Source organism: Dermacentor silvarum, chromosome 7, assembly GCF_013339745.2.
Source record: "Dermacentor silvarum isolate Dsil-2018 chromosome 7, BIME_Dsil_1.4, whole genome shotgun sequence".
Taxonomy (NCBI): Eukaryota; Metazoa; Arthropoda; class Arachnida; order Ixodida; family Ixodidae; genus Dermacentor; species Dermacentor silvarum.
In genome coordinates this window covers 114,176,326-114,189,805 of record NC_051160.1, presented here as the reverse complement: position 1 = coordinate 114,189,805, position 13,480 = coordinate 114,176,326, and the positions used below count along the sequence as shown (strand labels likewise).

At 47.9% G+C, this 13,480-nt stretch overlaps 1 protein-coding gene across 1 annotated transcript in view; it reads left to right on the top strand.

The window, feature by feature from the left end:
* Nucleotides 1–13,480, top strand: part of LOC119458362 (organic cation transporter protein) — a 207,726-nt gene that overhangs the window by 146,719 nt on the left and 47,527 nt on the right. The window contains exons 3-4 of the mRNA XM_049671124.1: nt 7,425–7,528; nt 13,312–13,466. Of these exons, the coding sequence (XP_049527081.1) occupies nt 7,425–7,528; nt 13,312–13,466 (259 nt within the window). The remainder of the gene's footprint in view (nt 1–7,424; nt 7,529–13,311; nt 13,467–13,480) is intronic.

Genomic DNA, 13,480 nt, shown 5'->3' with positions numbered 1-13,480 from the left:
ACACATACATTCCATAGAGCAGCATTGAAAGTCTGCAAAAGCTCTGCGCCGGGAGCAGACAGGATCATGTATGACATGATCGAGAACATGCACACGGATGCACAAGTATATAACATTGCTTGCACTTTTAATCTCATTTGGGCAGCCGGACACCTTCCAGCGGCATGGAAGGAAGCTATCGTTGTCCCACTTTTGAAACAGGGTAAAGACCCATCTTTGGTAACAAGCTACCGTCCGGTAGCACTTACAAGCTGCCTATGTAAACTTTGCGAAAAAAAAATGATAAATCGCCGTGTTTTGCATTTCCTAGAATCAAACAACATGCTTAATCCCTCAGGGGGGGGGGGGGGTTGTAACCCCCCCCCCCTTGAGGCCGAGTTACCCCCCCCCCCCCCCCACGCGTCCAGCCCCACCAGCCCAACGTGTAGCTTCAATTCTGTGTTCACAATGCCAGTACAATTCAGCAGGTGGCTTGAGGTCGAATTTTCCTCCTTAACAAAAACACTCTGTCACCGCCTTCTATTTATTCATTCAGCCTTAAATTACTTTCAGTAAAACGCTGACGAAATTAACATCGTCACCATCCTTGGTGTCATTATATGATTATAATTATTAGGCATTTTATTTGGTGTTGTATTCCTTTGGCTAAAGCTAGGAAGTTGCATATTATGCATAGTGCTTGCTTCCCCCCACCACCACAAAAATGCACCCCCGCCCCCTGGCAGAGATCCTGGGTGCGCTACTGGCATGGGAAAATGAGAACGGCTTCAAGATAAATCCACAGAAAAGCTCCTGTATCCTCTTTACAAGGAAGAGGGGCCTTGTCCCAGAGCCTAGTATCCAGCTCCATAATCAGCGCTTACCTCTGAACACACAGCACAAATTTCTTGGTGGCTTACTTGACTTCAAACTTACATTCATTCCACATATTAATATCTGAAAGCCAAATGTTTGAAAGCAATGAACATTCTTAAAATTCTCGCACACACGACATGGGGCAGTGGCAGGGGCTGCTTAATGAACGTGTACAGGAGCCTCATACGGTCACGTCTGCACAATGGGTTCGTGGTGTGTCGCTCTGCCGCTCCAAGTGCATTGAAGATTTTGGATCCCGTTCGCCATTTAGGCATTCTCCTGGCCACAGGCGCCTTCAGAACAAGTCATATACATAGTTTATACGTAGAATCCAATGAGTGGTCACTCCACCTATAAAGAACATATATAAGCTTCACATACTTCCTCAAAGTGCAATCTAATCCTGAAGACGCGTCTTATAAAACGGTGAACGATTTGACGTCTGCCACGCAATTTCAAAGCCGACCTTCAATGAGAAAACCTTTTACACTACACGTGAGGATGCTGAGCGAGGAAATGAATGTCCCACTAGATCTGCATCCACTGATGGCTCCCTTTGCCACCGTGGCTGTGGCAAATGATAGAATGCGACACATCATTTGTCTACGTTACAAAGCACGCTCCAGTGGAACAAATCGGAATGCACTTCCGAGAACTTCAATTAAAGTACTCATGCCCAGAATTTTATACTGACGCGTCAAAGTCCAATGCTGGCGTGTCTTAGGCAGCAGTTGGCTCATCTTTCTCCGAATGCAATCTTCTGCACACTGAGACGAGCATCTTTACGGCGGATGCTTATGCGTTACTGTCGGCTGTAAAACACGTAAATGCAATAAAACTACAAAAAGCTGTTATATTTACGGACTCTCTAAGCGTAGTAAGAACTTTAATGTCTCTACGGAAACATAAAAATTCAGTAATCAATGACATCTACTCATCTCTATGTACTACGTACACATCTAACCAATATGTCGTTATATGTTGGGTGCCAGGGCACAGATGCACAGTGGTAAATACGCTTGCAGATGAACTTACTACATCCATAACAACGAGAGCCTGTACCGTAGCTATCCCTCCCACAGACTTGAATCCTTTCTTGCGCAATAAGCTGGCAAACTTTTGGCAATCCATCTTTTACCTTGAAACCTCCAATAAACTTTATTTAATGAAGCCGCACCTACGAAATTGGCCTTCTGTAATAAAAGCGCGACATACTGATGTCGGGCTCTATCGACTAAGAAGAGGACACGTTCTTACCTGCTGACTGGTGGTGAACCTCCGCACTGTGGTAGGTGTTGTGAGAGGCTGACCGTTCTACACCTTTTGGTGGAGTGTCGGGAAGTAGAGGCTGAACGAAATAAGCACTTTCTTATAGCACACCGATGGCACATTCCCCTTCATCCGGTGTTGTTTCTTGGAGCAGAACCAAGTTTTGACCATAAATCAGTTTTAAATTTGTTTACAAGATGTCGACTGATTGCGCGATATAAGCCCACGTGATTCGTAGCGCGTCCTCTTACCAGAGGCTGCTGCTACGATAGTTGCAACCTGTATAGCACATGTCCCCAGGCTTTTGTGCTTAAGGACCCTGGTGAGGCATCAGTGCTACTCGTAGCGACGTATTTTAGTAGATCAGCTATTCTTAATACATCATTCCTTTATAGCTTGTCATGTATCATGGTCTAGTTTTTATGCGTATTTATTTGCGGACTTTCCAACGAATCTTTTTAGGCCTGTATACAGCCATGTTTCATCCACATTTTGATATTCATTATTCATCCACGAATAGCAGCCTATTATCATAGCCTTGGCGCTTGCGCCAATAGAATCCAATAGTCATCACTCATCATCCATGATATTGCCTAAAGTCTGCCCTGTAAACTGTCCCAGCCGCCACTCTTGTCGCCTTTCACCCGCTCCACAATTACCTCTGAGCACATAGACAGATTTTAGTAACCGGCAATTGTCACCTTTTTACTCTCCACTACTGATGGGGCCTCACCCTGCTTCTCTTTGTCATCCTTGTCCGCTTGATTCGGATTTGACATGGGGTACTGACCCTCCGTTCCTGCTTTGCCTATGCGATACCTTCAAGGTAGGTGAGCCTCCTTCCAGCTGCCCAACCTGCATATTCCACGCATTCTACGCGCTTTGTTGGCACTTTTGGTCCTGTCACACCGGAAGCCGGCGTTTCATCGTCACTACCATTTTCGTTCGTGATGGCGGCCCTGTTCAGTTTTTCCTCTGCTGCTCGGAGTCACAGGCGGGCACAAGTTTCCAGCGCCCTCTCATGACATGTGTAGAAAGGAGAACTCCAAGCCTCCCCTCCATTTCGCGCCCAGCCCTTGCCGTTCAGTCACCCAAGCAACTTCTTAGACTGTGGTATGGAAACAAAGCGCTGCATCCAGCGGAGGTCTGTCTGCGGCGGCTCATGTGAGTCGCGCCCACGCGTCACCCACGCGATGCCTCTCGCGATCTCCCTATTAGCGAGGCATTCGTGCCACACTAATGCGAAATTTGAGCGCACCTGTATACGTGTTTCCATTTCGCGATATATTGGCTGGCGCGGAACATTTGTCGTATGCGGCACGTTGCAAACGGAGTCAAGTGTGGCGCGACTGCCTCGATAATCTGGAGATCGCGAGAGGCAGCACGTGCGTGAAGCGTGGGCGCGAGCTACAGCAGCCGCCGCCGACACACCTCCCGACGACGCGCGCTACTATCGCTCCATCTCGTAGCTATCGTCGCCGCACTACTCTTTTCTCACGCTTTCGCCATACACTCCCCCGTTTTTCGCCTCATGGTACCGCTGCACCCTCCTCCCCGCTTTCTTCCTCGCGCCTCTTCACCCATCTTTCGCTGCTCTCGTTCGCTCGCCGTAGGAACGGGTGCCTGAGAGCTGCACTCTAAAATGAGAAATGAGGGAGCCAGCTGTTTTAGTGGCCGCAGTCCATTAATGTAGACACCGCTCATGCATTCACCCAGAGCCGTGAAGGGAGTATGCGCGTGCTTGTCTAAAATATACGTCGACACGTTCTGCCTGCCAGACTACATGAACTAGGTCCGCGCGGAAAAAAAAAAATTATAGTGCGTTGTTTGACCTCCGGAAATATTCAGTGGCTTACGAGTGACTCCTTGTGGAGGGCTTCGCATCAATTTCGACACCTGAGGTGGTTGAACGTGCGCCAAATAGACGGTGCACGAGCGTTCTTGCATTTTGCCCCAATCGGAATGCGATCGTCAGGACCGGGCTGGAAGTCGCAACCGTTGGCGCAACAGCGCAACGTCAACGCCACTGAGCTACCGGAACGGGTGGTGTACTGCATTGAACCAGCTGCGTAGTTGCAGAGTTGTCTCTAGCACGGCCTGCTATATATCTGTCTCCTAATTGACGCGCAGAATCTAGGAGGTGAGTGACGCTTTGAACTTTATGGTCTGTCTGGAGTTTACGAGCCGACTATTCTGCAATCTAGACTTCCCTATTTCTTGAGGCGAGGCCCTTGTACCGACACTTTTTTAACTTTTGCAAGTTTCATTATCGATCTTTTCTTGTGAAGTAACTATGTGCTATCACACTACCCGTGTCATGTGGTACTATTGTTACAATGGAGTTCATGTGCATTCCACAAGACTTGGAAATTCTCCTCTCTGACTTAGTGTCGGTGGCGCTCTTCTGCCGTGTGCGAGGTGCCGGGTTCAATTACAGAGCACCGATCGATGGGGGCGGAATAAAAAAAACGCTATTTTACCGATTTCAAGGTGCCTCTTCACACACCCCACGTTACCGCGTTCCGTTTCAGTGCCTACAGATGGCTCCCGCCTCAGTGGACACTGTGCTGGACAAGCTGTCCCGATGCCACGTGGTCATCTTCGTGTTCGCCTTTCTCCGAGGCCTTCCTGTCACGTGGAACATGATGATGCCGGTGTTTGTGTCGCCGTCAGCCGTCGAGTTCCGCTGCGCCGAGGCACTCAACGGGACTGTGGCGACAGCCAGCGGCGGCGGCCGCCAAATATGGGCGAACAGCACGGCTCAATGTTTCACCTTAGATGGAACCAATGCCAGCAAACCATGCGAATCCTGGGTCTACGACCGCAGTGTATACGGCAAAACGGTCACTGAAGAGGTACGGTGCGTTACACAAAAAATATCTCAATCTTATTCAGGCTGGGCAGGTCTGCTTTCTCTACGAATCCTACACCCTCCTGTTCCTTATCCCTTTTTTGTTTTGCATATTAATATCCCCGTGGCGTCTTCGAAGTTCCAAGGCTTCTTGTAAGATTTGTATGTGCCTCGTCAACTTGTGTACGAAATGAAATACACATTCATAAAATAATGTCGCGTCGCATTCCTGACTTGTGTACGAACGCGGTAGACACCTGCGTGGTGAGATTGGCGCCTGTAGCATTGTTTTGAAGCACCCAGAACTAGCCTCCAATGTACAGCGCGCCTCTTGGAGCTGGAAAAAAAAATGAAAAAAAAGAGAAGAAACCTGCTGAAGAAGAGATGACAATGTTTGTTTAACTTGTATTCTAGTGCTTTCACTTCGTTTTCCTATATAGGCGACTATCGAAGTCCCGTTCAAATGCCTGCTACTACTCAGGAATAAATATTTTCAAGTAAATTGGAGCACTCATAAACATCGTTCTTTCTCTCGTTAGCCCCACGCTACGATTTTTCCCCCAATAAAAAGCGTATGAGGCGCGCCGTATTGATCTGGGTACGCTTTCTGCAACAGCACTTGAAAGGCGAAACTAAAAGTGACGTGTAGAGAGCCATTGCAGCTTATTATTTAGGGCACTCTGATGTTTGACACGATCAGTTTGAGTATTTGGAAGTCGTAAGCCTTGAATTACAATAAAAACAAATAAAGTGGAAAATACCGAGGCATTATTCCTTTAAGGGGGCACTAAAAAATTAGCTCCGGGGTTTTTACGTGTGAAAAGTACATGACAATGAGGCACGCCATAGTGGGTGGCTCCGGGTTAATTTTGACCAGCTGAGGTTCGTTAACGTGCACCCAATGCACGATGCAAAGACGTTATTGCATTTTGCTCGCATCGAAATGCGGCCACCGCGATTAGGATTCGTTCCCGCGCCTACGGGCTTAGCAGCTCAATGCCAAAGCCACTACACCACCACGGCCGGGTGGGGACACAAAAGAAAAAAAATTATTTGAGCTGTATTAGTAAATTACGCATTCGTATAACAATCTGGCCACATCCTCGATAGGCCAGAAAAAACCGAAAAAAAAAACAAGTACACAAACGACAGGTGCATGGGGACGCCGCCTTGATGCTCCCGGAATAACTCTCCATGACGTCATGGGCTTTAACGGCATCTGTTCTGGCCTAGTAAACTTGTTACCGGTACAGATGGACTACATATCACAACAAGAGAAAGAGAGAGAGAGCGATAAACTTTATTACACAATGACGCTTAGTCCGAGTCGTCACTATTGGAGTCCATCTGTGTCCTAGGTTTTGGTGTTGAGTCCATTTGTTTGTATCTAATAATGTGTTTCATCTGGGCTACCAGCGGTGGCAATTGCGTAAGGCTCAGCTCTTGCTGTGGAGCGGTTCAGCCCTCCCAGCTGTAGGGAGGGAGAGAGGGATCTTCGAGCGAATTAAAAAGCGTGAAGTAGAGAGCTTCCTAGGGCATTTCCAGTAGCCGCATTTATATATATGATTACGGTAGAAGCGTTGAAGCAATACAATAAAATGCACACAGATATTCTGCCGGATAAGTTGCAGAAATAGCTGAAACGGCGTGCGGTCGCGCCTGCCTGAATCTAATGTCGCCATCGCTCATGCTCGTAGTTATCACGAAAAATAATATAGTGATAGGGCTATATTACGGCTTTTCTAGTTGTGGCAAATTTACCACGCAGGAATAACGACAGCCTGCAAAAAAAAAAAAAGATTTTTCACGCGTTTTGCACGTCCCTAACGTACCGCCGCTGGTCATTTTCTTCTGTTTGTATGATTAAACAATGCGCGTGATGTCTACAAGGGGGCGCTGCTTTTCAGCTTGAAACTCCAGCGCTGGTTCGCCATACCGCCCCGCGTCGCTCATGTGCCAGTCGGTGCGGTGATCGATGTGATGCCACAATGACTAAAAATAAATGTATCGCGAAATGAAAACACGTTAGAGCTGCGCTAAAATTTCGCATTTTGTGTATCGTAATCGTCGGTGAACATTTTGTTTCCGTTTTAATGGGATGCAACTGTTGTATTTTTAACGTAGCGTACTTACAGGCCAGCGAGCAAATGCTGCGAAATTATCAAAACTAAACAGTAGGTCATATTTTCCTCAGATACCGCCGAAGTACAAGTGACGCCTTGTTATGCCTTGTTGTACTTGTGGGCTCGGCATTCTGCTTGCATCCCCATGCCCTAGCCGTTTTAAACGCAAGTCTTGCAAAGCACTTATCGCACAACTCTCGATAAACAGGTGATAGGTACGCGGCAGCTTATGCAGCAACTAAGGCCCGAAAAGTATATTTAGGGACGGGAAGAGCCTTGTTGCCAAACTGCGTTCTGTTTCTAAACGGCACGCCCTTCTTTTGCAGTGTAACATGGTATGCAGCAACAGGTGGATGGTTTCTTCTTCCCAGAGCATCTACCTCGCTGGTGTGGTTGTCGGAACAGTGGCCGCATCCCACATTTCTGACTGGTGGGTAACAAATGCTAATTCTAAGATAGCCTCTTCTGCACGAGCAACACTATGGCTTCTAACGGAATAACTACGTCGTTGAACTTAAGTTAAGAGTACCAAGAAAAACTTTTGCCTCTCACATTTGCTTAATTCACAGGTGACGCTGTAACTGCGATATAGTGCGAGAATTCCTCGAATATACAACAAATAATCAATTTTATCCTGTCTAATGCGACCATTTCAAAACCCGCGGCAAAAGAATGTTGGCTTCCATGCCCAGTGTGTGATCACGCATATGATTTTCACATCAGCAAAATCGCAGGCAGTGGTCGCGTGGCACCACAAATCACCGAAGCATGGGTCAGTGTGCCTGGTGGGTTAATGGTCGCAAGCCAGGCGGTGATTGCGTATACGAAATCTGTGCGCGTTCATCGGCCATTCATTACTCTCATTCTGGACTTGCATACAACCAAGTTTCTTGTAAAATTATATCAGAACAAAATTGATGTGTGCATGAAATGAAGTAAATATGTTGACGCAGCAAGTATAGAGCGACAATCCACTGAAGCGCTCTCATCAGCCCTCGGGTGGTGAGAGCACCACAGTTCCAATTGCTCTATCCAAAATAGTCTTATATCAGCGACATTAGGGATTTTCTTAGGTCTAAAATGGGGACGAGAATTTGAGGCAGCATTCATGGGGGACCCGCGACCTTTGGCGGCCCGTGACTACCCAACTATGCTCGATGCGTCATCCGGCTCCCAAGTTTCTGTGTCTGTGACCAGCTACATTTTATTCCTTTTCATGGAAAGAAGACGTGACATTTTCCTTATTCCCCATTTGCCAATTTTATATGTTGAGCACAGGCACTGCATTCGGTTATCACATTGCAAGAGATAGAGAAATTGCCTGCAGCAGCTGCATTAATTGTGCGGAAAGAATTTGCGATATACAATCAGTCCCACTTTCAAGAAGCCGTTCCATGACTTCAGCCATCGACTTTTCTACGGCAGCTGCAATCTCTTCTGGAATGGTTGAATTCATGGCAGCAGGCTGCCGCACTACATCAGCGTAACGATGTGCTTACTTTACTGGAACCGTGACCTCTCTACGGGAGCAACGCCTCTTACCCGTTACCTCAAGAATTCGAACTTCCCGTGCTGGATAAGGACAGCGGAAGTAATTAGCTTGATAAGCTCTTCCACATGGGCAACGCTTCTATGCGCGAGTGACGCACTTATTTGCCCCCATGTCCTTCACCACAGTTCAGTTTATTTCCTTAAAGGCCCCTTTATCAGGGGTGTTACATAAGGGGTGGGGTACATCTTGCAGCGAATAATTCAGCGTGATAACCAATGGAATCACATGTCAAAAATGGTAGGTACACTGTGCAAACAAACACACGCGATAAATGATGAATTCGTATAAGAAGTAATTATTTTGGCAGAACAGAATAAACATCGAAAATAGACAATTCAGCGTAATAATTAACAGATGCAGCAACGAGAACTATACTTGCAGCCACCTGTGCTGTGTCCCAAAAAAAGGCAACTACGGCATTGTAGCGGGCGCGATGCAAGAGCATCTGCAGGACAAGTTAGTGGCCAGAGTGTTCTTTCTGAGGGACTTGATGCGCCTGCAAACGTGGTGGTCACAGATTCTGTGGGAGCACGTGCGATATCAGTCATGCGGTTGCACGGATAGATGGCGATAACACCTGCCGCAGAGAGCTTTCTAAAGCGATGCTTTATATGACTAGGCGATATCGTATATGGCTAGGCGAAATCGTGTGTCTGCAGAAAACTATGATCTTCAGCATTGGCTCGAGCGTCGTCGCCTTCTTCCACAGCTGGCTCGTTGGCGCCCCTCGCGTTGCGCTCGTGCTCAGCACGCGCTCGTGCCACTGCTCCCGCCTTCGTCGTCGTCGTTTTCTTCCATAGCTGGCTGCGTTGTCGCTCATCATTGCAGCGTAGAATTTCGCTTCTTTTCTGTCGTCGAAATGGGGAGGCCACGTTTACGGGGGTATGAGCCATTAATCATCTGATGTAACGGACAGATTTAAGTTTGACGCAATTTAATTTCGAAGAATCGCAAGCGGCAATGGCGGGCGAATGCTGCTAACCACGCCGCCACGCAAACTCGAGAAGACATCGAACGCAAGCGACTACGGCGGACTGCGGGCATCCAGTTAGTGACGCAGCCGAACGTGTGTGTAACCTCATAATTGATAAATACTTTAATGAACCGTCGGGATTAGCCCAGTGATAAACACCGGGGCCGCACGTTTCAGCTTCGCTGGTTAACGAACTTAACGGAGTGGAAGGGCGGACGAATGTTTTCTATTGTTTCTGAAGGACTCAATGGAGAGTTCACATCACGTACTTGTTTCGTGCATGCCAGAAGACGCGGAACGAAAGCGTTCACTTTGACAGAACGAAACGAGGAAAATTTTAGTAGATCTGCTACACATGCCTGGTCTGGCGATCTGCAGACGATGCCTCCTCGCCCACATTGGCGAACATCTGTGATATGCAGATAGTGATGACTCACAGCTTTAAGATCAGCCTGAGTTGCTTGGTGGTTGTTGAATTGAATTGAGCCGCCATTGAAAGGTACCAGCGCCACCGGAATTCTGCTGACTCCACTGCAAAAGAAGGTTTCTAGGGAATTTCATGACGAGGGCCAGAAGAGCTGACCAGGGGCAGCACTCCTGGCCAGGCAAGCTGTTCCTGATGAGGACGGGCTGACTGTCACAGTCAAAATAGTACAGCCTACTGTAGCTGATTGGAATCAAGTTTAAACTGCCCAACACTTAGCTGCCCAACACCACCCACAGCACTTACGTCACCACCAGGTAGACCAGAGGAGACGCCACGTAGACCCAGGTAACCGATGGCACGGCTATAACGGGCTTCCGGCAGTCCGTTCTGAAAGGACTCGTCGTCGTCTTCGTATTTATTATGGCGATAGCAATTATATGGACCCTGCAAGCCGATTTCTGCCGTCGCCGTGAGGTTCCGTATAAAGTCCAAGGGTGATAAAATCGTCGCCGCGCGCCGTATGCTGTATGTGCAAGTGAAAGCGGGCGAGGGACGCGCGCATTCACGGAGAGCGAACGCACGGCGGAGAGCAAATGCAACGTATCCGTCGTGCGAAAGGCCGTGGGAGGATGAAAGCGAGGGAGAGGGGGCGCCTTGTGTTCGGGAACCAACTGCGCATTTAGCGACCCGGCGCAAGGGGATCTGGCGATTCAATCTCGCACGCGAAAGGAGGAAAGTGGGAAGGCAGCGCGGGAAGGAGGATCTGCGGCTTCTGCTCTGCCAGCAATTGCGTATTTCTACTTTGCGCGGCTGCGAGCGGTCGCGCGCACCTTTAAAGCGATCTGCATACAGCTCCTACCTTCGTATGCGCTGTGCTTTCGCCGCTCAGTTTCCGTTGAAGCAATATACCGCACGAACCTTCGCTTGCTGTTGATGACGCGCTTGCTGACGCCAGCGTTTTGACAGCGGTTGGTTGCGGTCATTGAGTGTGATCTATTCATGTTTGCTTGTGGGGGCTGACACCATGCTTGTTAGTTCAGTTAGTAAGCGAATGTGTCCAACTTTATACAGCCGACAAAACCACTATCCTTACTCCGTATAACTGTCTAATTTGCTATCGCAATCGATGCTTTGCCTTTCGGGCGAAACTGCGGCTCCTTTCTTTTTGTCACCGCGACCTTGCGAATGAAAGCGCTGAGCTCAAAGGGGAATGGAAAGTGAGTAAGGCATAGGTCAGCGAACTCACTTATGAGTCGACTCACTCAAACTTACCCTAACCCTCGAGTGTGCGGCTGGCTGTGTAGAATTTTGGTGAGTCTGAGTCCGAATGAGCCTTAGCAGAAAATGAATGTTCCGATTATTTTCGACTACATGGTGAATTGGGAAAAGGGCATCGCTAAAATTGTTGCGACCGCGGCATCGTCGAAACTTAATTCAAGCGGTGCGCACCATACTGCTACGACTGTATTGAGAGAAAAAGACCTATTACGAAACTCCGCGACCGCCGTGTTATCGGCAGCACAACGCTCACACGTATACGCTGAACTTCCCCATTCCTTCACACACGCGCGCGCACGCACGCACGCACTCGGCATTATCTTCACAATAACCCAGAAGTCGAACTAGCTTCGTATAGGCTGAAGGGCCAATGGGTCGAACTGAAGCGGGCCGGCCCGGACCGGATACGGGCCAGGCTTGAATACCCGGGCCGGGCTCGGGCGGGCCAACGCATGGTATTTTCGGGCTCGGGCTGGGACCAGGCGTGAAAATACGGGCCTTGCAGTGCTTTAGATTACCCACTGGTTCACCTTGGTGCTTTACCTCGCACTTCAATTGCTGCTTCTGAAATCAGCATGAATGAAAACAAGTAACAGCCTAAAGAACGGGACGTGTAGATGTAGATGTAGAGTCTAGATAGTAGTGACAAGTGCAGAGTCAGACTGTCCTGTTTCTCAGACATGTACCAACCGGCTCAAATTAGCACTTTATTGCAGCTTAAATCAGCCTAGTTACGGTTTCAGTCATTGCTTCTATGTTATCTTCATCATCAAGTTCTAAAGCTGCATATTTGTTTGCGAGTGCCAGCCTGAATTCGTCTGTTTTTACCCTTACTGCGACTCAGTTGGCCTTTGTCTTCTTGAATAGTTTAGGACCTCACTAACCTGTGATCAGTGTTCTTTACCCTACCCCTGGTATGTACCATAGTATTAAAAAAATCCTCAATGCGCGGCGATCATCTCAAGTGCTGGTTCGCGTTGACGTGATATCTATACCTCCCGCTTCTTAGCCAATCCCCAGTTGTGTTTACGCGCCATAGTGTAGAAATCATAATTATTATCACCACGTGGCGAACATCTGAAAGTGCTAGTTGATGTTAGTACAAGAGGAATGAACGAGCGGTTGCTTTTTATGCCGTTTGCTTCGTATGTACTGCCGGTTGTCCTGTCACTGCTTATGACCATTTAGTGATCATACTATTATAAATAGTTCCTGTGCATGCACCATATATTTCATTGTAATAAATGCTAAGACACGAAAAGACTAGATTGTGGCCTGATGGTTGAGCATAGGCCAGTTGCACTGGGGGGCCGAGGATTGAATCTCGCTGCCGGACGCGCTTCATTTTTTTTAAATGAACGCGAATCTACTCGGCGAGAGCCCCGACCGACCAATGGACGCAGGCGAAACCACGAAATGGTAGGAAAAGAAAGCTTCGCTCTAGAACTGTCCAGGATTCTGTCGCATCATTTTTGTGATTCTTGCGTTTTGAAGGCCGATTGCCATGTACTTACCAACATTCTGCTCTCACATTTTATCTATTTATCTAGCCACTCTTAAACACCTGTTTTCGTTAGAATAAGGAGCCCTCAGCTGCGCCGGCACAGATTGCTGTCGAAGTGCGCTACGGCGCGTCAATTCTCACTCCTGTTTGCGCAGGAATACCTAGCACATTTCATGAGGGAAAGGTATGCCTGTAGGATGAGCAGCTCTGTATACGCATTCTAACCACTCTACTCAGAAGGTAGTGCGAAGCTTTGTTGAATGTGGCTGAGGAAGGCCTTTCTTCATATGAATCAGCCCTATGTTTAAGACGACAAACTGAAATTTTCGCGCGTATATCCTCGGAGCTTTAGATACTTTGGAAGAAATTCGATCAGCGTTTCTGTATAATACTGAGTTCAAGTAACAGTTCTATTTTTTATATAAACTGTTTGTCTATATTCTTTGACATTCTTTAAAATCTTTTGCCAATCTGCACAGGTACGGCCGCAAGAGGACAATACTGGGTGCAATAGTGCTCTCATTGGGTGCGAGTGTCACGACTGCCTTCTCGACCTCAGCCACCATGTACTACATCTTGCGGTTCGTTGTGGCCATGGGAGTCTCCGGATTCGCGGACGTCATTTACACTCTGAGTGAGAAATTTGCA